At 37.1% G+C, this 25,229-nt stretch overlaps 1 protein-coding gene across 9 annotated transcripts in view; it reads left to right on the top strand.

Moving 5' to 3' along the window:
- The window catches only part of asxl2 (ASXL transcriptional regulator 2), a 130,735-nt gene that overhangs the window by 97,946 nt on the left and 7,560 nt on the right, over positions 1 to 25,229 (top strand). For all 9 annotated transcript variants that reach the window (XM_088625450.1, XM_088625452.1, XM_088625449.1 and 6 more), the window contains 4 exons: positions 1,635 to 1,778; positions 13,880 to 14,043; positions 18,837 to 18,933; positions 21,722 to 21,827. In XM_088625450.1, the coding sequence (XP_088481576.1) occupies positions 1,635 to 1,778; positions 13,880 to 14,043; positions 18,837 to 18,933; positions 21,722 to 21,827 (511 nt within the window). The remainder of the gene's footprint in view (positions 1 to 1,634; positions 1,779 to 13,879; positions 14,044 to 18,836; positions 18,934 to 21,721; positions 21,828 to 25,229) is intronic.

Below are 25,229 nucleotides of genomic sequence, written 5' to 3'. Positions count from 1 at the left end.
AACTCCACAGTGATAGCAGCCCAGGAATTGAACCCAGTAAGAGTTTGTGTCTGTCTGCCCTGCAATGGACTGGCATCCCATTCTGTCTTTCACTCATTGCTGCCAGTACAGGGTTCGGCTCCCCTATGACCGTGTAGTGGGTAAACCAGTTAGATAATGGATAGACGAATAGATAGTATGCCAGATGAACTCAGAGGTTTAGCTTTTACAGCTGTTATAATTACAGCAGTATTAATACCTGATCTTGTCTGATCTCAGAAGCTAAGTAAGGTTAGGCCTGGTTAGTCCTGGAAAGGGAGACCTCAAAGGAAAATCACATTGCTCCTATGCTATAAGTGGTGTTGGTGGACCAGTAAGTGCTACTTTTCTCAGTGTGCCATTATGTCCAAACCAATGCCCAGAGTGACCTGGCTAAATTCCATTCCGGTCTTGAACCATTTCACTTCTCTAAAGATCCCCTTTAATTCAAACTGTGAAGTCATTTCTCACTATAAATGCAAAGAAAATAAGGTTACAAATGAAATTAGTTTTTTTGTCTCATCTAGCCTGTTTGATTTTCTTGAAAGAAGCTTGAATATCAGCTTTGACAAAGATGGGTGGCTCGTTCCATTCTCCTTCAACCCTTTTGTGTAAAAAAGTGCTCTACCTCCACTGTAGGACACTGCTGGCACATAATGGCTGCTGTGCAGCATTTAAAGTGGGTGCTACACTTACTGTAAGTGGTGGATGACATGGGCTCCCTCTTGTATGTGTAAAGAACTTTGGGATCAGAATGAAAAGCACAATTAATTAGTAAATGTATTACATTTTAATACATTTGCAAATAACCTTGTAGTACCATAGACTGGCAATTTTTAATGTCTGTCCAATTAAGTGTTGTTTAATTTTAGCTGAAATATAGTTAAGTACATGTTGTTCTTGAACTTGTCTCAATTAGCATTAGGTTCTATCCACATATGGCTGTTTATCTAGTGTGTCATTTGCCAAAAATATCAGTTTTTTAAAGACACATGTTCCAAAAATCTGAAGTAAAGGAAATAACATCTACACTTCTGTGTTATCACATCAATCAGGATAATCTTAAAAATTCTTAATGCTTGCTTGTCATAGCACGCACCGGCCCATCATGAATATAGCCCATATGAAAATCCTAGTAGATATGGATTTTGTTACTTATTATATTTTGTGTGAACATTATACAGTATACTATATACTGTATATAAATCAATGAAAAGCACTTTTTCAAATGAAGGCAAAAATGCAGAATGCTTTCTTCTTTGTTGACTATTTCTATGTCTATAATAAAACCTGCAGATAAGCCTCTTTTGTGGTGTACAAATCTGTTTTGTTGTGGATGTATTTTCTTTTGGCAGTGCTGTGGCCTTCCCTTTAACATTTTAGTTAGTAACCTGCATGTAATGTTGACATTTGGATTTTAGGAGTTTTGTGCAGTATTTTGGTGCACCCAAAGCCCGTTGTTGTGGCTTTGGGGCAGAACCATTGATATGAAAGGCGGGTTTCTTTATAAATGCATTTTCTAAGGTGGGTAAAGCTGCATTATGACATAATTGAGCTAGTAGGGTGCTTTTGCTCTGGAGAATAAGGCTCCTGAGTCTGCCTCTTTATCTTCACAGAATGGGAGGTGAAGCAGTCAGACAGGCGGTCCGCTAGCCCCCAGAACTCCACTTCCAGCTCCTCCTCATCCTCAGTGAAAACTGACCTGTCTTCTTCTGCCACTGCCAAGAAGGTGTCCCAGAGATCTGACAGACTGAGTGCAAGTGAGTGTGGATATAGCTGTTCAGCCTGTTGCTTTTATATTTGTGTCTAGGTGCACATCTTTTTGTGCTTTCTTCAGAGATGCACTCCACTAAAGTTTTCCACAAAGTTATTTATTTTTAGGCAAGTCAACAGTAAATATTTAACAAAGTAGTCAAAAACTACCTCAGCACCATGCCTCTTATGATTATATTGTGTTATTTTACGGTAGTTCAGGTGGAGGTCAAGTTCTAATCTTGCACTTCCACTATCCTGCTCATAAGAGTTTCCAGACACAATGCAGTGCTGCACACATCTTTTATAGCACTCTGCATAGTGCTTCATTGTAGACAGACTAGTGTCACATTCAGCTTTGCTGGGACATTACCTTCATCATGTACATCCAGGATCTGAGTTGCTTTCTTATCACTTTAGCCCCAAACCTAGACCAAAAGCAAGAGGCCTTACACCCACCATAGTGTTTGCATTTTTCTTTCTGGTCTCCTGATGTCAGAAAACCTTCCAGAAACTACAAACAACTGCTGCAGTTTTGTCCCCCTTATCCTTCCCTCTCTCTTTCTAATCTTGCATGTTCCATTCTCCTTCATTGCCTCCTTCTTGTCTCCATTTCTGGTCATGTTACGTCCCAGTGTGTGTTCTGTGTGTGTTTTTTCTGTTATGTCCACACTGCTGACACTTGATTGTTCTCCATTCCCCATTGGCCAACCATCACACCACTGTTTCAATATGATGTCATCATCAATCAGCCCTCAGCCAATCAGAACTCATTTTATTCACTATATAACATGGAGGCTTTCAGGAAGAAAAGGCCTTTTGTTTGACTTCGGTCCCTTTGGTTTTTGTTATCGCTTCGCTACTGGTTATTGCTTCGGTTTCGTTTGTTGGTTTGTTTTGCTTTGTGTTTGTGTATTTTCGTATAGCTTCGGCTTTGTTGTTTTGTTGGTTTTACGTTAGTTTCTTTGTACTTTCGTTTGTTTGTGTGTTCATCCTTGTTTTGTCATTACCTTGCCTCAGTGTTACATGTTCAACTTTTGTGTTCTTTTGTACCCTGCTCCTGTTTATTACTCTTGTTTTCCCTTATTTGTATTCCTGGTTCACTTGTGTTTTTGTGTGAACTTTTGTATATAAGGTTAGTTTAGGTTGTTGGGTACACTTTACACACTTAGTTGATTTTGTATTAGTACACTAGGTTTGTACGGGTGAGTGCCATTTGTTTTGTATGGTTTTGGGTAGTCAGTGCAGGTTAGCTAGGGTGTTGAAGACGCCGAAGACCATGTGTTTCGGGTTTTCTTTTGTAGTCAGATTAGCTTTCCCTCACTGTCCTAGCCAGCTCCATTTTGTTTGTTATTTTCTTTCCTTTGGCACCACTCTAGTTCCTTACCTTTGTTATCACGCTTCCTAGTCCCTCACCAGAATCCCCCTGCTTCCAAAAGAATTATCCTAAATGTTAAACCCCTTTACCCCTAAACACTTGGGGTCGTAACAGCCCATGTTCCACACCAACAGCTCAAACATATATCTGTTATTTTGTCTCTCACCCTACTATCTTTCTTTCACTGTCCACCACAGGGGCCTCCAGTTGCAGACTCCCACTCTTCCCCTCAAGTGCAAGCATACTGCATCACCAGACCTGGGCTTCCTTATTCACTCTCATGCTGTCCCTAGTGCTCAGGCCTGTGTAGCTACAGCTAAAGCCTAGGGAGTTAACCCTTTTTATTTATTTGGTTTGTGTCCAAGTGGTCGATGTCAGCCCTCAAATCTTCCCCCTACCAACATTTCCAACTGCATATGCAACTTATATTCATTCTCATTCAGGGGTTAAGCTCGGAACATGTTCTTATCCATTACATCCAGCAAACAGCCCCTCTCATTTTCCACATCAGACTACTCTTGTAGGCCACTGCAGTGTTTTTCACTACCCACCACATATTCACGTATTTCACAGCATATTCAAATCTACTAATTCAAACAAACTCAAGAGTGCATCATGTGTGTTTTTCATTATTTACACACATAGTCTGCTCAGTTCTGCAAAAACCTTGGCTGAACTGACTTGCTCTTACTGTACCTCAGTGTTTGAAATTTGCGTTGGTGTTTTTTTAGGTGAATGTGACAGCACTAATTGCCAGCCAGCATTGTCCTTTCCACAGCCAGGCACATTAAAGCCAGAGCACTAACCACACCGTCCCTAATATTAGAATTTGACCAAGGAACTGAAGTGGTGTTATTGAGCAGACAGTGGGGTGGAGGTCAGATTCTAATCTTGCACTTCCATTTCCGAGCTCATAAAAGCTCCAGGGCTGAACACAAGAACTGAGCACATCTTTTCTATCACAACTCTCTCCATTGCAGCAGTTCTCCCTGGTTCATACCTCTTTAGTGAGGAGGGATGTGGAAGCGCTGTTCTCTGACCAGTTGTGTCTGGCAAATTAATGTCAAAGTAGTTAGCACACTATCCCTTTATATTCATTGTTTTGTTTTGGCATTATTAGTATTTGACTGAACAACTGAAAAGACTGCTAAATGCTACATCACGGCAGTGTCCGCACCATGTCAGCGACTTGCTGTTTTTGGAAAATCACCTTTTGTCTAAAATTTTCAGAGACATATATTTTGTATTTGTAAGGTGTTACATAAAATTTGCACAATTGTAACATTACATTCTGTTGTGATTTTGTGAAAAAAAGGTTTTCCTTTAAAGAGGAATCTGGTAAACTTTGTGTTGTAGCTTATGGCCCTTAGGGTTCGTATTGTAACAAGCGAAGTATTTATCTTTTCCCTAAATAGTGAAGAAAAAGTATTAATTGGAACAACCAAGAGATCTTTGGCAGTAGATATTTTAGTTTGTGTTTTATATATGACAGCTTCATAACCAGTAATAAAACAATAATATAGGTATTATGTAAAATGCATGGTGTATTCCCTTTGTAACATTATTCAAGTTTGAAATACTCAGAATAATGACATTTTTTTCCCTGAGACAAAATTGCACCCGACAAGAACAATCAAGAGATCTTTTATACATTGAAGTGACGTGTTTGACATGAAGATACATAGGAGTATTAAAAGTGACACTAAAAGGATAGAATGCTGCACAGGTGATACTTCATTTTACCTGTTCTCTCAATCTTTCTGTTTTACCCCTTAAGCTACAGCATGCTAAAAAAAAACAACTGTCAGATGCCTTTGCCAAGCCTTGAGCAACGCATTTAATCTAATTATTGTGAATAAATCGTCAGGAAGAAAATTGCTCAAGTCTTATCAAATAATATTTTCTATTTTATTAGAGAAATATAATTATATAATCCAGTTTATGTAATATGGCTTTCTTTAAACTATAATTTTATACTGCTTTCATGCTTCCTTAAAAGAAAGAGATATAGACAACTTATGTTTATATTAGAAAAAATAAGTGCAACATTATAACATTGAAATATTTATAATATAATTTAAATAGAATCAAAATTAATTTTGACATTAATTAATTATAATTAAATTAATATTGTATTATAATATTAATTCCCATTAAATCACAGAAAAAGTGACAAATATAAAGTTTAAAATTCACAAAGAAAAAATGGAGACCAGAATTTAAATGTCATTAAATATTTATTCCTAATGAGTTTCATTACATTGTAAGATATATGTTAAAAATCATTTAAAAATTGTGCTTACAATGCAGTTTAGAGTTGTGTCAATAAAATTCAAATGTATAAGTCTGGCTGTTAAGTGCTGCTCAATGAACGTATCCATTTCATTTAAATAGGACCTTTTAATTTGGGATCTACAGCCTCAGTGTTTATAGCAGCCTTGGAATAACACATTCAACTGCTAAAGAAATGTTTTGGAAAATGATAGAAGTGTAATCAATCAATTTCAGATTACTTTACACAAAGATAGTAGATAAGGTACAGTATATGATCTATGGTCCAGATTATGCACGGATTATGGTCCTTTGACTATAAAAGACCAAAATGTCTGTCTGTGACACATCTGGTAGAATACTGTATGTGTGACAACATATACTTGATCTCTGTAGGACAGCTATTCCTGCAGAGTTTCAAAGAATAAGCACTGTCACCTTTTTTAAAGTTGAAATAAGTAAACAAGACATTGTAACATACAGAGCCTTGCAAAAATAATCAGACACTTCCAACTGTGGTCCATTATGTGAAATTACAAAATGATGCATCAATACTTTTAAATTAATATTTTATTATTTTAAATACTCCCAGTGCTCAAACTGAAGACTTCTAGGGTTAAGATATGTTACAGGAAATGTCAGCAAAAACTAAAGAGAAAAAGAGAAATATGTTGATTGCATAAGCATTCAGACTTGAGAACTCAAGATTTGGTAGAAAATTTGGCAGCAGTTACAGCCACAAGTCTTTTTGGGTAAGTTTCTATCAACTTGATACGCCGGCTTGATACAATTTTTGCCCCTTCTTCTTGGTACAGTATATTTGCTCAACCTCTCAAGTTACTTGGGAATTGCTTATGGGGAACAGTTTTCACTTCCGCTTGCTTGGATACAGTGCCTTGCGAAAGTATTCGGCCCCCTTGAACTTTTCAACCTTTTGCCACATTTCAGGCTTCAAACATAAAGATATAAATTTTTTATTTTATGTGAAGAATCACCAACAAGTGGGACACAATTGTGAAGTGGAACGAAATCTATTGGATTTTTGAAACTTTTTTAACTAATAAAAAAATGAAAAGTGGGGCGTGCAAAATTATTGGCCCCCCTTGCGTTAATACTTTGTAGAGCCACCTTTTGCTGCGATTACAGCTGCAAGTCGCTTGGGGTATGTCTCTATCAGTTTTGCACATCGAGAGACTGAAATTCTTGCCCATTCTTCCTTGCAAAACAGCTCGAGCTCAGTGAGGTTGGATGGAGAGCGTTTGTGAACAGCAGTTTTCAGCTCTTTCCACAGATTCTCGATTGGATTCAGGTCTGGACTTTGACTTGGCCATTCAAACACCTGGATACGTTTATTTGTGAACCATTCCTTTGTAGATTTTGCTGTATGTTTGGGATCATTGTCTTGTTGGAAGATAAATCTCCGTCCCAGTTTCAGGTCTTTTGCAGACTCCAACAGGTTTTCATCCAGAATGGTCCTGTATTTGGCTGCATCCATCTTCCCCTCAATTTTAACCATCTTCCCTGTCCCTGCTGAAGAAAAGCAGGCCCAAACCATGATGCTGCCACCACCATGTTTGACAGTGGGGATGGTGTGTTGAGGGTGATGAGCTGTGTTGCTTTTACGCCAAACATATCGTTTTGCATTGTGGGCAAAAAGTTCGATTTTGGTTTCATCTGACCAGAGCACCTTCTTCCACATGTTTGGGGTGTCTCCCAGGTGGCTTGTGGCAAACTTTAGACGAGACTTTTTATGGATATCTTTGAGAAATGGCTTTCTTCTTGCCACTCTTCCATAAAGGCCAGATTTGTGCAGTGTAAGACTGATTGTTGTCCTATGGACAGACTCTCCCACCTCAGCTGTAGTTCTCTGCAGTTCATCCAGAGTGATCATGGGCCTCTTGGCTGCATCTCTGATCAGTCTTCTCCTTGTCTGAGCTGAAAGTTTAGAGGGACGGCCAGGTCTTGGTAGATTTGCAGTGGTCTGATACTCCTTCCATTTCAAGATGATCGCTTGCACAGTGCTCCTTGGGATGTTTGAAGCTTGGGAAATCTTTTTGTATCCAAATCTGGCTTTAAACTTCTCCACAACAGTATTACGGACCTGCCTGGTGTGTTCCTTGGTCTTCATGATGCTCTCTGCGCTTTCAACAGAACCTTGAGACTATCACAGAGCAGGTGCATTTATACAGAGACTTGATTACACACAGGTGGATTCTATTTATCACCATCAGTCATTTAGGACAACATTGGATCATTCAGAGATCCTCGCTGAACTTCTGGAGTGAGTTTGCTGCACTGAAAGTAAAGGGGCCGAATAATTTTGCATGCCCCACTTTTCATTTTTTTATTAGTTAAAAAAGTTTCAAAAATCCAATAGATTTCGTTCCACTTCACAATTGTGTCCCACTTGTTGGTGATTCTTCACATAAAATAAAAAATTTATATCTTTATGTTTGAAGCCTGAAATGTGGCAAAAGGTTGAAAAGTTCAAGGGGGCCGAATACTTTCGCAAGGCACTGTATATATGTATTTCACTTCCCTTTGTATGTCTCTCTGACAACCCTCCTTTTACCACATCTAGACCCTTGGAGCAGCTCCCTAACTCGATCCTTGCAATAGAGGAGGGGGTCCTCACATTTAGGCTACCATTTCCTCATCTACAGTAGGTGAATCAGACCAAATACTCTATACGGTATTTACGTACAGTACATACTTCAGCCCTTTGTTGCATACCTTAGGATATAACCAAATGATTGAAAATGATCCCATCTGTCTTGGCAAGCTTCTGTCCCTGTTGATGAGAAGCTGATCTATAACATGATGATTCCACCACCATGCTTTACAATAGAGATGGCGTTGACTGAGTGATGCACTACGTTGGATTTCCATCAGATGTGATGCTTTGCATTTAGACCAAAAAGTTCCAATTTTGTCTTGCTTTTAGTGACGTGTTTGCACCCTCCGTGAAATTCATTAAAACATACATGTAGAAGGAGAAGACGTTTGTGCCCACTTTATCATGGAATATAAAGCCATTCCTGTACCTTGAACAGATGAAACCATAGTAGTATGTGAATCTCACAGAAATAAATGACTGACAGTTTTGTTCATTGAGTTTATACTCTAAGAGTGCATTTTGTTTGACTTCCAAGAAAACTAGCATATATACAGTACAGTATACACATGATAATTTTGCACATGCATTTTATGGTGTTGAAAACTATGGATAAGGGGTGTTCTGGGGTAACAAAAACCGTTTTGAAGTCTTTTGCAGGAATAAGAAAAAAGTAAAATTACTTGTCATAATTTTGTCTCAGCAATTATTGTAGATCCATCCTTCCATCCATATCATCCTTCCATGAATTTTCTAACCACTTCTTCAGGGGCATGAAGGAGCTGAAGCCTAGCCTGGCAAGCAACAGGCCAAAGGCAGAGTACCAGTGCATCACAGGGCACATACAGACTCAAACACACTCACACCAGGTCTAATTTTCCCAGAAGCCAGTTAGCCTGCCATTACATCTATGTACTGTGGAAGGAAACTGGGGCCTCCTGAGGAAACCCATGCAAACATGGGGACAACATTCAGACCACACAGATAGTACCCCAGGTCTGGAATTGAACCCAGAGCCCCAGCACTGCAAGGCAGTAGTGCTAACCACTGCACCATCATGCCACCCACTATTTTAGATGTGTTTGCTATATGTTGGTTACATTTTGGTTACAAGACTACATATACTGTATACACACACAGTTACCTTTTAAATATCATTTGCTAGCATAATTCTTAACACAAATTCTACAAATGCATGCCGATTATTCTTTTAAATTGTATCCCACATTTATGTTTGTAAGAAGATTGAACTCCTGGATACTTCCATCTTCCATCCCCTATCCTTACTGGAAAACAAATACAATTTAACAAAGGCACAAGATGTTTTTGAAGATACATACAGTAATTAGAAAGCACATCCGCATTATTTATCCTAATGAATCCCAGATGTTTTTTGAAAGTACAGCTTCTTGGCTTAATTACCAATAATCTGTTACATACTGTAATATATATTAGTCTGCTCATTAACAATATTAAACATTGGTTTTTACATTGTACAGTACATATGGAATAAAGAGGTCTGTTAATCCTTATGTTTATACTGCATTCATAATAATTACTATAGGTTTGTCTGGTTTTTAGAAGATACGCTGCCATTCCAGGTTTGAGCATAATAAAAACAGATCTCTGCACACTGGACACAACTTGCAGTGAACTATAGCTCATGAAAAATGTTCTCTTGTTTTTCAGAGCACTTTAAGGGATTTTTATATGGCTTTCTTTTTAGGTATTGTAGCGTGTATTCTATAGAAAGTTAGAAATAATAACATGATAATACAGTATTGAAATTATATAATATAATATGATGTGAAAAAGAATTTAGAGATTGTTTTTCAAAGCTAGCAGGAGAACAAATTGCACAAGTGCTATTTCATTTTATTAATGTGCAGGAAAGCCACTTTTATCAAAAGAGTAAAGCAAGTTTACGATCGGCTGCTCTACGCTTCTTTTAATCTTTAGAAAGCCAAAGCAGTGTTTGCCAGACTCTTCAGATTGGACAGATATATTAAGATAGATTACTGGATGCTGCTCTTTTTTTTTTCTCTTTCTCACATGCAAGTTTACAAATTATCACTGCCGATACTGTACGTAAGTGAAAAACAACAACAGAATTGTTGTTTCCCATGTTTAGTAAACTAAGTATGTTATCTACATAAAATCTTCTGTTTGCCCTTCTTATAATTAACTGCTAAATGTTTGTCATGGTTGTCACATTTAATAGTTATCAGAGTAATACTAAAGTATTAGGAGTAATGATTTTACAAGTGCCAGATCATCATTTCTATCAGTAGAGCAAGGGTTAATTTAGTTGAAGTTGCTGGGGAAAAGGAGATTTTCAAAGTTCTCTTTTTTTGATGGATTGGTTTCATTGTGTGTAATTCATTTCCTTTTTAAACCCTCTACTGCAATGCGTCATTTTCAGATGGCACTGCATTTTCAAATGGAATTAAGAGATCTCAGATAAAACTCTTTCCCCTGTGTTTGCCACTAGCACCAAATTAAAAAAGATTTTGCACTCTGAAACATTTAATCACATTTTGTGGCATGGAGGGCAGGAAGAAAATAATTTTGTCTGAAACGCAAAAACACTGAGAAGCATAAATAAATTCTTGAGGTGAAATAGTGAAAGGTATTTTTGAACATTTCCAGCAGTTTAAACTCTAATGCTAGCAATTCCAATTTAGCTTTGCCCTACGTACATTCATATAGACATACTGTATATGTAAGGGGTATCTGATTTCAAAACAGAAGTCGTATGAATAGACCTTTTTATAGACAATTGCAGGATGAAAATAAACATACTCTGGAAATTGTATTTGAATTGTAACATCTGTTCTACGTGTGAGGTGATTAAACATCAAGTTTAAAAAATGTGACCAGATGGAATTTGAATTTACCCATAGTGCCTTTGCCACTGATAACAGTGAAACACATTCCAAAAGATCACTGTTAGGTATAAAAGCTTGGGCTGTCCTTTTTTGTGGTGACTATGCAGCATTTTCTATATGAAAATGAAATGTAGAAAACCAAAAGAATGCTGCACAAAATACATAACTATGCTTAGTGGCACTGAGCCTGATACAGAAGATGACATGAGAGATTATGAGATCCTTCATAATCTCTAGAGCACTAAATTCCCCTGCAGTCCCATCTTTTCGCATGGTTTATAGTGTGGTTATGAAGTCAGGGGTGACTTTGAGTGGCTGTGATCGAATCCTGGTAGTGGTATTGCTACATCTGTCGCAACATCTGTGCATTCTCTAACTGCTTTATCCAATACAGGCTTGTAGGTGACAAGCAGGATACACCCTGGTTGGAAGACCAGTCCATTGCAGGGCACATACTGCACACAGACACAAGCATGCACACACTCGCACCAGGACCAGTTTTCTCAGAAGCCAGTTGTGGGAGGGAACTGGATCCAGAGGAAACCCACACGATCATGGGGAGAACATACAAAATCCACGCAGGCAGCACCACAGGAATTGAACCCAGGGCCCCAGCACTACAAGGCAGCAATGATAACCACTGCACCACCGTACTGTACCACTCCTTGTCACAAAGTCCTAGCTCCCAAATAGTTGGCTGGTAGACCAATGAAGTGAAAGACTGAGAAACAAAACAGTGCTGCTAAAACCAATGCAATGTGCTGTCCGACAATTCTATGTGTTTAAAAAATGCTGCTTGTATGCATATCTGCTCACTTCACTTAAAAATTGTCAGTAGCTGCTCTCCTCATTTCTGTTGCTGCATTGTTATACAACCAAAATAAGACAGATGGAACAAATCATCATCTCTATCTTAATGCATTCATTTAAAAATACCTGCTTGTTTAAAGAAATGACATTCCCCAACTCCAAGACTACTGTATACTCCAAGGGTGGCCAGCATTGGTCCTGGAGACCCATGATCAAGCAGATCTTGGTAGTCAGCCTTAAATTTTAAATTTTGTCAAGACCTGGGACACTGAAGTTTTGATCAGTTTAGGAAGTAAATTGGTTCTGTGATGTTAACGCATAGCTAACTGTGGACTTTGACATTTGGCTGTTTTTAATTTCATATGAATTCTAAATTGGGCGGCACAGTGGCGAAGTGGTTAGCAATTTCGGCCTTGCAGCCCTGGGGCCCTGCGTTCAAATCTTTGTCTGGGGTGCTATTTACATGGAGTTTGTATGTTATCCCTGTGACTGCATGGGTCTGAATGCTTTGGTTTCATCCCACAGTCTGAAGACATGGTGTACCCTGCCTGGGTACCCTTGCTGGGATAGGCCCCAGCTCTCCCGCGACCCTGAATTGGAAGAAAATTGAAGAAATTAGGTTTCAAAATGGATGGATAATCTCTAAATTACTTAATTGAAACACCACCTGCGTAAGTGGTCAAAATAAAACTGTTCCGGCTGCATAGAAATTAAAGTTGTTGGAACAGCAATGATTTAAGAGTGATCCATAAAACTTGCTGTGGTCTTCAGGACAAGGGCTGACCACCCCTGGTGCTGTATGTTCAGTGAAATTGCATATAGACGTCAACTGTTTTGAATCAAACTAATTCCACGTTATTATAAAGCTCATAAAATGATCTATTCTGACTTGCCTACTTGTTGGATAACATATAGACAAACAGTAAAACTAAATTAAACCAAATATACAGTAATACAGGCCTTTAGTCACAAAGCTGGTACGTGTGCAGTCCAGTGGAATTGACCAGTTGTCAGCATCTGTTCACATAAACATCAGCAAAACCTTAATTCCACCCATTCTCTGCAGCACTGCACTGCTGAACACCTCCCGTGTACAAGTGAAGTGAATTCAGCATTATTTTCTTTAATATTCCTGATGGATTTTAAATACTTGTGTAACATGCCACATTTAGCTTTCAGACTTTTACAGGAGTAATCAAGCTTTCATGTTCCAAATATGTTGTTCATTGAATATGTGGAATATATACATTCTGAATTCTGAACAAATGCAGTGAGCAATAAATGTGCAGTCTTAGTGGGAATTGAAACACTCTAATGGACAATCTGGGGCATCTTTGTCCACCCCACAGACCATGCAGAAATGCATTGTGGACTTCTCAGTGAAACAGAGACCTATCCTTCATGACTCATGGTTCCCTCTTGGACTGGTCTACAACTGACCAGTGAAAAATAACTTTTATTTATAAATAAATAAATATTTTATAAATAACCCCACATAAACACGTTTTTATGTTATGTTATAGTTCTGTAAAAACTCAAATTAATATTCAGATAAATAGGGGCAGCACAGCTCCAGAGTCCTGGGATGGATTCCAGCTCAGGATCTACATCTTCTGCCCATGTATGCATGTGCTTTCACTGGCGCTTGTATTTCCTCCCACCTACAGTACCAAACACACGCAGGATAGGTGTCATCAGTTACTCTGACATTGTCCCTTTCCAGGAAGGCTCCCAAGGGGAATTCATTCTTCAAGGTGTTTGTTCCAACAAGTGCAGATTACGGGTAATAGAGAAATAAAACCATATGCACGGGCCTCCTTTTGTTTGAATCTTTCTGCTTTCCTAAAAAACATTTCTAAATATTAAGTATGTCCTATGTAAGAGTAGTGTAAATGTATATGAAAAGTCACTCTTATTATTCACAATATCATGAAGCAAACCCCCTCATAGCTTTCTAATAAATAAACCAAATAAACCAAGAGGATTTGTTTTTAATTTAAACTGAAATATATAAATCATAAAACCCTCTATAATACCCAGGGAGTTGGCAATAAACTATCGATTCAAAATCCAAAAGTGTCATACTCTCAGTGGTGATAAGTGACAGCATTTGACAATGGTAACGTGTTTCTTATTTCTTTGGTTCAGGGCAGCTGAAACGTACAAAGTGTGCGGAAATTGACGTGGAAACGCCAGACTCCATCTTGGTCAACACCAACCTGCGGGCCCTGATAAACAAGCACACGTTCTCAGTGTTACCTCCAGACTGTCAACACCGTCTCTTACACCTCCTCCCAGAGGTCGACAGACAGGTCAGTCTCTCTGTATGGTCCTTTTTCTTGTTCTGTATCAGTTCAAAAAATATGTTGACAATTCATGGTCTGGTGCTTAAAGCATGGTAACAGCTGTCCTGCCTTTGGAGGAGCATCCCTTGTAACCCACTTCAGCAAAACCCTCTTAGTAATGTTTCATGGTTGAAGCACATCGAAACGCAAAAAATAGAGCTGTAAGCTACAGGTGTAGTATGCATAAAACAGGTCTTAGAATGCAGAAAATGGATTGACACCAAAACTGCATTTTTAGGGATCAGTAGTGTTTATTTTTTGTCTCACCAGTCATTGATAATGTAATTTTAAGTCTATTTTCCAGATTCATAAAATGTCAGATTGCATTAGTTCTTCAGACACCCAGTTTATGGTAGACTTTGTGATAAGAATTTTATTTTTGTATCATTGTTTTTAGGTACTACATTCCTTCAAAGCAAGAATTTAGTCAAATGTGTTTACTTGTTGACACGCCATAGGCTTCCCTTAATCTCCTTTACTAAAGTACTGAGCCCAGAGCACAAAGAAGATTTTTGTTTTTTACCTAGTGACACAGCAGCTTTGGAATGCAGTCACTTCTGTCAGACAACGTTGCTTTGTAGTACAATCAGGTGAAAAGTTTCAATTAAAATGCTGTAAAGGAGAGGCCAACAAACTATATTTATGGATTAATACTGAACCTCAGTTATGGATGATACAGTTCAGAGTAACTCTGAACTGCATCAAAATCACTGCATTTTCCTTATATATGATGATAGAAGTGATACTCCACCACATAAAACAGTCAGTGGTGTGAATAACCCAAGGTTTCACATTAGCAAATGTCCCCCATGTGTTAGAACTGTCCCAGTACTGCAAATGTAGTGTCTCCGGCGGTTGACTCAGATTCTACCATTGTGGTGTTCTCAGAAAGTATCTTGTTGAATCTGGAAGTACCGATTCAAGTCGGTCAGATTATCTGACTCATCCAAGGCTTTATCCGTAATGTCGATGGCTTTGAAGTTTAATAATGTTTTGGTATCATGACTTACTTGTTCCACCACTTTAATCTTTTATATTCGCTGTGACTGACGCAAACTCTTAGCACACTAGAAGTTAATGTAGAAAGTGTTATTCGTTCGAGAAATTTAGAAGTCTCAATGCTCCCTTATGATTTCGAGCCTGTAGTAGTTAGGGTTCTAGACTCTTAGCTGGAAAGATGTGGGCTCAACTCCCACTTTGGCAAGTGCGATATTACCATTTCCCTACCAGGCTGCAAATATCCAGGCAGTTTCTCAAGTACAAGAAATCACTGAAATAGATTTGGGGCTAAATGTTTCTTTCTTAGGAGTCAGGATTGAAAGCATTGGCAACAGGGCAACATTTGCTTTTAATAAAGGATGAGGCATCAGCTCGCTTCACTCTTCTTCAAACCTTAGGCTGTTTCACTTCATTATTGCTTCTGCCGTATAATAGTGAAATATTTCAGATAGATGTGTTTCTTCCAACCTTAGCAGTCAGACAGAAATCTTTTCATCCAGTGTGCAAAATTAACAGTTATTTCTGACATAGGGCTTTATTAAAAATCTCTACCTTCTCTTCCAATTCTTTTTATCTTCTCTGTGATGATAAGCTGGTCCTAACACAGCTCAGGCAATCACTGACAAGACATGATCTTTTGCATTTTACAAAGCATGATTAGGTGTTCTGTTTAAAGTACTAGGATGTGAAACCAGATTTTGCCCTTTTGCATTTCTGAAACCCTCAGTTTTTCGATTCACTAGCCCAAGTTGAAAAGAGTTATATGATGGTCTAGGAGTTTACTTGTTTCTTATTGTTGACACCCCTCCACCACCACCAAACGATTTGATGAAACTCTTTTTGTGACAGTTATGAGCTCATGGCACATTCCACTTCATCCCACAACAGCTCAATAGCAGTGAGTCATTCAATTCTACCATAGCTTTCCTTTAGCTTTGGGAGTATAAATATCAGAACTATATTTAATGTTTTAACATTTCCCTACAAAGAACATGCGCTAGCCTTGGCCAGTGCCCAGATCAGCCATATCTTGAATGCCTGGCTTGCCTGTCACATCAAGCTGTGTTGCCAGTGATAATTATCCCCCAGGCGAGAATTTATTCCTTGTCCATTCACTTCCAAATGTCATTTGGTTTTAGGGTGTTACAGGAAGTCTCAATGGAATTGTGCTGAGGATATAATCGGGCCAAGTACAGACTTTCATTTTTTTTTCTTTGAGTCACTGATGGGCAGAATGTCCAAGGTGCATTATGGTGCATATTGACAGCCAGGATTTTTCAGTACATTTTTGCATACATCTGTTTCCAGACATGGCAATATAATACCATATAAATTGTTCATGGCAAATGATATAGGGCTCATCTAATGGGTTTTGTTATAGTGAGTGTTGAAGAACAAACTATCCCCATCTGTTGTGTTAAGAGGGTTATTTGTATTCTGTTGCAGTTTTCCTCAAAGCCAGCATTTGCCAGAGATAAAATTCATTAGTTACTTGATTGGCAACAGGAGGGGAATGCTTTACAAAGGCAAGGTTTCTAATGAATACTAAATGAGTGTGAATAAAGGACAGGTGTTTTAACTTTGAATTCAGTTATTAGTAAGTGGCAGCTGGACTTTATTGTAAAGGCTAGAAAATGCATCACAAATGTCTTCAATCAGGAGAATGCATTGCAGTTACACTTTTTATATAAAGGTGTTCCATTGTATTAACAGCCCATTGTTCTCTTGGGTTGTATTAAAACCCGGAAAGTTTTGGAGGATCGTAGAAGTGTACAATCCTGACTTATTTTGTTATGATGTCATCTGTTAAAAGCTGAAAAATAATGTGGAATCCAGTGAGTCTTAGATAGTCAATATGTTAGCTATTATCATTCTCTTACTAACAATCTGATATTTTAATATGTTGCTTTAAAAATACAGATTAATTCTGTGGCAAAAGTTGGAATCATGTATATTTTTACTGTAGGTCTACATAGATAAAATCAAAACAAACTAAAAGTACAGTTGTGATGTTGTTGTTCTTTGTCATCGTGATCCCATCTCATGTAATATTATCATTGTACATCTTATGTTGTTATTTAAATTATTATTGTATTACTTTATATGGGGTAATTAACATTTAAAATCTTATTTTGTTATGAACAATGTTATTTCATTCAAATGTATTCTTGATAAGTGGTCTAGCTGAAGAGTACAGTAAGATCTCTGGAGGCTGAGAATTCCCTAGGTCGTCCTTGCTGAGTCTTTCCCACAGAAAGGGGTCTGGTCTAACTTTTTCTTGAAGTCACTCACTTGAGCTTGTATTAATCTGATTATGTCTTTTATCTCTTTGATTTTAGTAGGCATAAAAAACATGTTTGTATGAAAACTTTGATTCTTTGTTTCCTTCCATTAATTTCCCTGGTATTGATTGAAAAGGCTGATCGTTACGTTGTAGGCGTACTAAATATATTACTCGCGTTGAGATACAGTATGTTCGATTATCACCTTGTTCTTTTTTCCTCGCTAAGGATTTCAGGGCACTTGGCTCTTTATGTTCATTCACAGGGTTGAACTAATTAGGTGCCCCAATAAAATATATTTGAAAAAAAACATTTTTGTGCTCACTTTTGGTTTCGAGCAGTTATTCTCTTTTTCCACTGTACATAACAGCTTAGTATTTCATGGACCTATGCTGTTGTCTAGCACTGTGCTTTTATTGTCTATTTTAATGCAAATCTTTTGTTTTATCATTTTCCTTTATTAGTGAAGCACTTGTATCATAAAGTAGTTAGAGTATTAACCAAGTACTATACTATATGTTATTTCTGTAATTGTGGATACAGAGTGCTAGACACCTACTGTATTAACAATTGCAAAACACACCATATTGTCTACCACTGCTGGATCTATAGTGGTTTGTCTGCTTAAGAATTTGCAAGTTTGTGACCTAAAGGCTGAGTTACTTAATAAAGAAGTGTAGCAGTGCAAAAGTGTAGCACACAGAGCACAAGAATAAGCAGCTAAATCTAGGTTTTACTGGTCTAGTTTGATGCTGAAACAAGTACTTAACAATTAATGAAATCTAAAATGTGTTGGGTCATTAGACATTGTGCCATTCTGTCTGTTAAACTAACTACTAGAGCCTTCCACCTTGAGATTGTGATTTTGCTTATTCTATTTGTTTAATGGAAAACAGTGCTTGAATTGGGGTTGATCAGGAAGGAACACCGTTCTCCTTGTTAAAACAAACACAAAGATTCGTTCTTGTTTATGAATAGATGTATTCCCCCTTTTAAAATGTCTGTGAAGATACTGTTCCCCTTAAAAATAGGGATGGCAATGTCTTTATTATTGAGATAGAAGCCATCTGATTGGGGATCTAAGCATAGATTTTCAGGACCAAAATCTAATAATCTGAAACGTCAGTAGTTCTGTGTAGAATATAGTGTGCCTTATTGCTGAAAGAATTCATGTTTTGCAAAAATGGATTGATGTGTTTTGTAGACATAACTAATCAGATATCTTCTTCAAGTTTCAAAACTGGGGACAGTTTTTTAAGCAATTCTGAAAAATTATAATGTATTTTTCTCTTACTTTGTGCATGAGCTGTTAATGTTTAATCATGATATGGAAAATAAAGATTGATTTTTGTTTTCTGTCCTTAGATAGTACATAAGAATAGGCTTCCATTCTACCTAGGTACTGTAGTTTATTGTTTTAATGGCAGTGCAGTTGCAATGCTGTTAATATGATTGCTGTCCTTTCTTTACCTCTGTTAGGCTAGTGCAGATGGAGTACTGAAGCTCAGCAGTTCTGCACTGAATAATGAATTCTTCACATCTGCAGCCCAGTCATGGAAGGAAAGACTAGCAGAAGGTGGGTATTGATGAAATCTGACTTTGGCTTGCAATAACTCTTAATTTCTCATTTCCAAATGAAATGTTTTAGTGAATAAAATATTAGAATACACATACAGCTCCAATGAAAATGTAGAACTTTAAATAAAATTTAAATTAAAAATGTATTATTTAAATAGTCATTTGTGCTTTCTGATTATTCTGTTAGATTTCTGCATAACCCTTGTACTTGTATTTAATGGCAAACAAATGACCGACTAGTTTGTAATCATCTGCTGTTCAACAAGGAGTGTAGTGACATGGTGTCACAGTGATTACCATTGCTGCCTCACAGCTCTGGGAGTCCTGAGTTCAATTCATGGGGTGCTATCTGTACAGAGTTTTAATATTTATCCCATGTTTGCATGGGTTTTCTCCGGGTGCTCTGGTTTCATCCCACGGTCTAAATATGTTCTGGTCAATTAATTGGCTTCTGTAACAGTGTTTGGGTCTGTGTCCTGTGACAGACTGGCATCCTGTCCAGTGTGTATCCCACCTTGAACCCATTGTTTGCCAGGTGAGGCTCTGGTGGCTCCGTGACACTGTACTGGGTATTGATTTAGAAAATGAATTGATGGATGGTTCAGTGCTCTGAAATATCTCCTTTCAGAACCCCTGTAGTATTAATTATGTAGTCCTGCAAACTAATCAGAAAAGAGAATAATAAAATGTATTACAGGGTCTGTATTTTTTTTAAATTGGTTTTTATCTGCATGGATGCAGTCCCAGAAGGATATTTGATTTGAACTAATTGTGAAAGATGCAGCACGTTCTTGTGTGCGTAATTGCAGTAAATACTAGTGGGTTCTGACATTGTGGTACAGTATCTTCCACAAATTAGGCAGGAATATGGGACAGCAGAGGACCTTTCAGAGAGATAAATGCCATGAAAGGATGAACATACTGTATACACAGCTGAAAACTTAATATGAATTATTCCAGTTAAATCACTATGTGTAATTATTTTATTATACCCCAATGACCGTACAGAAGCTTTTGGTAAATTATTTTTTGTGTTAAGTGGTGGAAAAGAGATACGAAAAACAGAAGAATTTTGAGTTTTGACAGTTCGGTTAATGATGGTAAGAAGAGAATCATACATTGGATGTGTGTTACAGTATATGAAAATGTAAAGTTTTACATAAACATGATTAAGGTTTACAACAAAACACTGGGAAAGTGGGAAATGTTAGGGCCTCATTACAGTATAAACTATTGCTATGCTATAAGAAATTGAAAAATGGATGCCCTAATAAAATAGTTTGAATAGACTCAGGTACCTTTTAAAGGAACCTGTATCATTTACATGATCTAAATGCAATCTATATCTATAAAATCAATTTGTAAAATGTGAAAAAGAATTCACGTTCACCAACAACTTCTTCATTTTAATAGAGAGCAAACTCGGAAGTGTTAGGATGGAACCCAGCTGACCCTTGATCCTCAGCTGACTGACATAAGGATTCTTTACCGTGACCTCTTTAGTAGTTCATAAATATGTCTTTTTTAGTCAGGTGTCTCGGAGGCAGCTATTACTGTATGTTGTAATCAAAGGGTCTAGCTTTGACTTTAACTCTTATGTTGGAGGAATTTTGGGAACCTGTCAAAAGATGTAGTGTTTTACCTTAGATTCCAAGCCCAGTTTACGTCTGTGGGAAAAAAAAAATAATTCATGCATTTTTTAGATGGAAATGACCTGATTAAAATTTGCAAGTTTGTTGAAAAAATTGTTTTTGGGGTTCGTCTTCACACATAGAATATGATGGTGTTTGCAAGGTACACTTTTATTATGATGATACATGTACTGTGTTAGCACTGATGGTTTAGTTAAATTTTGGTGTAAAAAAAGGAGTAATACTATTTTTTTCTCTGCATGTGAAAGTTGACCCTTTTCTGAAAATGTATCTTTTCTTTTTAATTTTAGTATACATTGATTAATATGGACTTCCATTTACACATATGATTTGTTTTCAGTGTTTGAGCTCACTGAAAACAATTGCTAGGATCATTCCTGGTCTTCCACACATGGAAAGGACTGCAGCTGGAATCGAGTATAGATAGCTCTGGATCTATCTGAAGGGCAGTCACACACAAGGGAGAAGCAAACAGAGGCAGAAAATCATGTAATTGAAGATAGCACTCTGAAGTCCTTTAAAAACAGACAAGATAGTGTGATCAGAAACTAAATGGGCCTTAAGGAGGTTAAAGTGCTTTTCGTAATTATAGATTTTAATGTGCTGTCTTTCTCAAGACAGAATTTTTTGTCTGACGCTCTGAAACACTGATGCTTTTTTTCCTAACGGAAAGGATTTACATTTTTTTTTACTTTACCTTAAAATTAAATTCAGTTCAATTATTCAAGTTAAAAAAAGATTTTAACATTAATTGTAACACGAACTGTTGCCTTATACAGTATGTTTAAAGCCTATACTTAGGAGACCAATGCATATTTCCTGTGTATTAAAGAGACTGAATAAGGAATATACTCTTATATCTCTCAGACAGTTCTGAGAACAAATATTATTTCATATACTGTACAGTAATTATATTATTGCATTTACTCATGTCCGGCTGATCAGTGAACTTTAGAGTACAATACAGTACGTGCAGTGTATTCTAACAGGCAATACCTTCACTTCATTTACACCATGGGTTTAAAAGCTTTTTTTTTTCTTTGACAATAGGTTCTCCATTCAGTCAATGCACATAAAACAAATAAAATAACCATAACTATGAGACTAAATGTTCTTGCTTTCCTATTTACTCAGGTGAATTCACCCCTGAGATGCGCCTGAGAATACGGCAGGAGATCGAGAAAGAAAAAAAAGTGGAGCAGTGGAAGGAACGCTTTTTCGAGAGCTACTATGGCCAAAAGTAAGCTATTTAAGTTTTTTTACAAGAATGTCTTTTTTCAGATTTCTTCCCACTCTGGGGTTGTCATTTGGATCCAATTGATAAAATCACACCACAGTCAAAATGGAAACATTTCTATTATATAGGTTCATAAAAAATAATTATCCCACATAGCCATCCTGTATTGGTTTTACTTATTGTTTCGGGGATAGAGTGCTGATTGTGGTGCAGTGTTTTTGCAGCAGCTTCTCATCTGGTGTAATTGAAAGACATGAGACTTTCACATGAAATGCAGGCAAAACTGAAGGACACTCCTTTGCATTTAATACTGTAATCTGCTCAGGATTGGATCACTGTTGTTGAGGTGAATTTCTGCCATTTCAACACGAACGGTGAAAAATTGGGTGATCATTGATATTTGGTTATAATGGGTAAAAAAAACTCCACATCTGATACAGTAGTTCAGTCAAACTCAATCCTGAATTAACTGAACTGTTTTTGTCAGCATAGGGATAACCTGAATTCTGAATGTGTTTGTTAAGACAGTACATGCAGCATAATTATAGATTATAAGTTAATACTTTCATTTCATAGCTCTGCATCATATATCCTTCTGGAATGACAGCCTCTTGTTCCAGTCTACATCAGATAATAGGAGAGTTAGCATTTTAGTTCAGGTATAGTGTTAGTGCCCATATTGTCATGGTTCATGCACAATATAATTTGAAAAGAGGTCTATTTATTAGCAACAGTCAGTGTGAAATTTAACCTAAGTATAATTTTCTTGGGTTATTCATATTGAACTTGACAATTTCTCATTTGAATCATTTCATAATTTCAATACATGCATTTCCAAGGTTACTGCTGAACACAAAATAACCTTTACAATCTATACTTTATGAGGACAGTTTGTCATTTTTCATTTCACTTAGGATTATTTTTGCTTTGTCAGTAATCACTTGCTCAAGGTTCTTCAGAAAATCTTTAAAAAAATATCACCTCTTGAAAGTTACATTTTGTGCTTTTATCAGTGCAGATTTTACATAGTGATTGAACAGCAGGCCATAGGCCTTTCCACATGAAATAGTCCTTTTCCTCTGTGAACTTATCATGGCTTAGTGCAACTGGCCAACACAATGAATTAAAATATGATGGAGCAGTACATTAAAGGTCAATTGCTATTTGCTTTTGGGCTGAAATATAGTTTAATCCTGAAAACAAAAACAACAGTGACAATTTGTATTAAGAATGTACAAAATATCATTTTTTACAATTACTACAATTTCTGTGTGTTTGGTTAAACCCTAATAAAGACGGGTAAGACACTTAGTTCAAATAGTGAATTTTATTGGGGTAACTCTTCTGGGTGAGGAGAAGGACAATCCACCAGCACAAGCATAAGAAACATAAGAACCCCCCTCCACAGACACACACTTTTTAATGAAGGGATGCGAACTGACATGAGCAAATAGTGTGATACTTATATCTAGATAGGAGGAAGTTGTTCATGCAGTAAAAAGACCTGCATGTTGTGGTGAAGGCAGTTACCTTGTAAAAACAGTATAATATTCAAAACCTGTACAACAAGCAACTTCATTTCAGCACACTGAGCAAAGCTGTAATAACATCTGTAAATAAAGACATTCTATTATTGTACTGCTAAAGAGGTGTACTCTGTCTTGCCGTTAAGATAAATATCAGTTATGTACAGTATCAGAGAGTTTTAAAGTACACCAAAACATATCTTCTATTCAATTAGAAACGCATCGTAGTCCAGTATAAGCCTGTATGTGCTCCCATACAACATAGCCTTGAAATAATCGTCACTTTATATTGACAGTCCTAATTTTCCAGTATTTCTCCTTATGTATGTGAAGAACATTATATTTTAACAGTATTAGCATGTTTGATGTCCTTAGTCTTGTTGTGTGAACTGCAATTGCAGAGATCAGGCTAGATTTTTGGGCTGTCTGAAAATGTTCAAAAAGTCCAACATACTGTAGATATTGTACAGCAACAAGATCAGTATTGACTGAAACAAATATGACTTCCTTCAAAAACCCGGAAAGTAGACTTTCAAACTCCATTGCTGGGATTGCTGTGGCATATTTAAATTTAAAACTTTGTCAAAGCTTTAACAATACACAAAGCACAAGAGCGCAGCTCACTCTAAACTAGCATTCAAATCTGAAAGCTCAGCTTTGAGCATCATGCAAGTATCAATGAAGGTGATAAAAGCATAAAGCTGACATTCAACCATGCTTCAGGCTGCAAAACATTGCAGTCCACTTCATCATCAAAAACAGCCCATACAAAACGATGACCTGAAATTTTGGACTCAGAAGGGGTTATTGTCGGTTGTCAAATTGATTTCCAGTGGTGCCAATTCCCTGCTAGCTTTATATGAAAGAAGTAACCTGACAAAAATTCTGAAAGTTATACCTCATACAGTATATACTGTTAATATACCTCATTGTAAGAGGGCTATTCATATTTCGAAAATTCAAGTATTTTCATATTGTGGTTTTACTATGGTTTTAAGCTGTGAACCTTCATAAAAGTCATGAGCACAACGAACCTTAATGTCATTTTTCTCCTTCCATTTGCTTCAGACAACATTAACACACCACTGGCTTTAAGCTCCTGAACTGACTTTGAACTGTGAATCATCTCAAAACACACAACAAGAAAGCCGTCAAACCCTTTTCAGTCTGGGACTGTGCCAGGCTTTTACCTCCTGTCTCTAATTGTAGCCTGCGACTAATTAGAGGCTCAGTAGCATCAGGAAAGCATACTATAAATCTGTGTTTCAATTAAGGAATTTTAAAAAATCCCCGTAATACAGTATGTTCTATCCTTACAGCTAATAACTGTCACATAGACTGCTTCTAAAAACTCTTTAATATTGATTTATGGAGAACTTTTAAGACAAGATGCATACTGTAACTCAATTTGCCAGCTGTCTTTTTCCCATACTTCAAAGATACAGGGGGTTGTAAAACAGTAGTGTATACAGCTTTCTCTACCATTTAATACTTTCAGGCTTTTCGAGCCCAAACCTTTTCCTTCAGGAATAGCAAAGAAAACAAATAAATTAAATTTATGTAAAGGACTACAAGCAATAATTATATTTAAATGGGACATTTCCTGTTAAATGTTTTGCTTTTTTACACACATATATACAGTATGTACAGTACATATTGTTGACTTACAGTACATGTAAGTTAATAAGTAAGAGTGTTCCTTATATACTGTATACTGTGCATTTGTGTCACACTGTAAGTTAGTGAAGCCCTAATAAAGGAAAAACAACAGACCATCGCTGCTTAATTTGAATTAATAAGACAGCTAACAGTCTAGAAGTCGAAACTAGAAGTAGTTTTTTCAGTATGTTTATGGCAATAGGTAAGAATAAGATTGCCA

The sequence above is a fragment of the Lepisosteus platostomus genome, chromosome 3 (assembly GCF_059453375.1).
Source record: "Lepisosteus platostomus isolate fLepPlt1 chromosome 3, fLepPlt1.hap1, whole genome shotgun sequence".
Classification (NCBI taxonomy): domain Eukaryota; kingdom Metazoa; phylum Chordata; class Actinopteri; order Semionotiformes; family Lepisosteidae; genus Lepisosteus; species Lepisosteus platostomus.
This window is presented reverse-complemented; position numbering and strand designations above follow the sequence as displayed.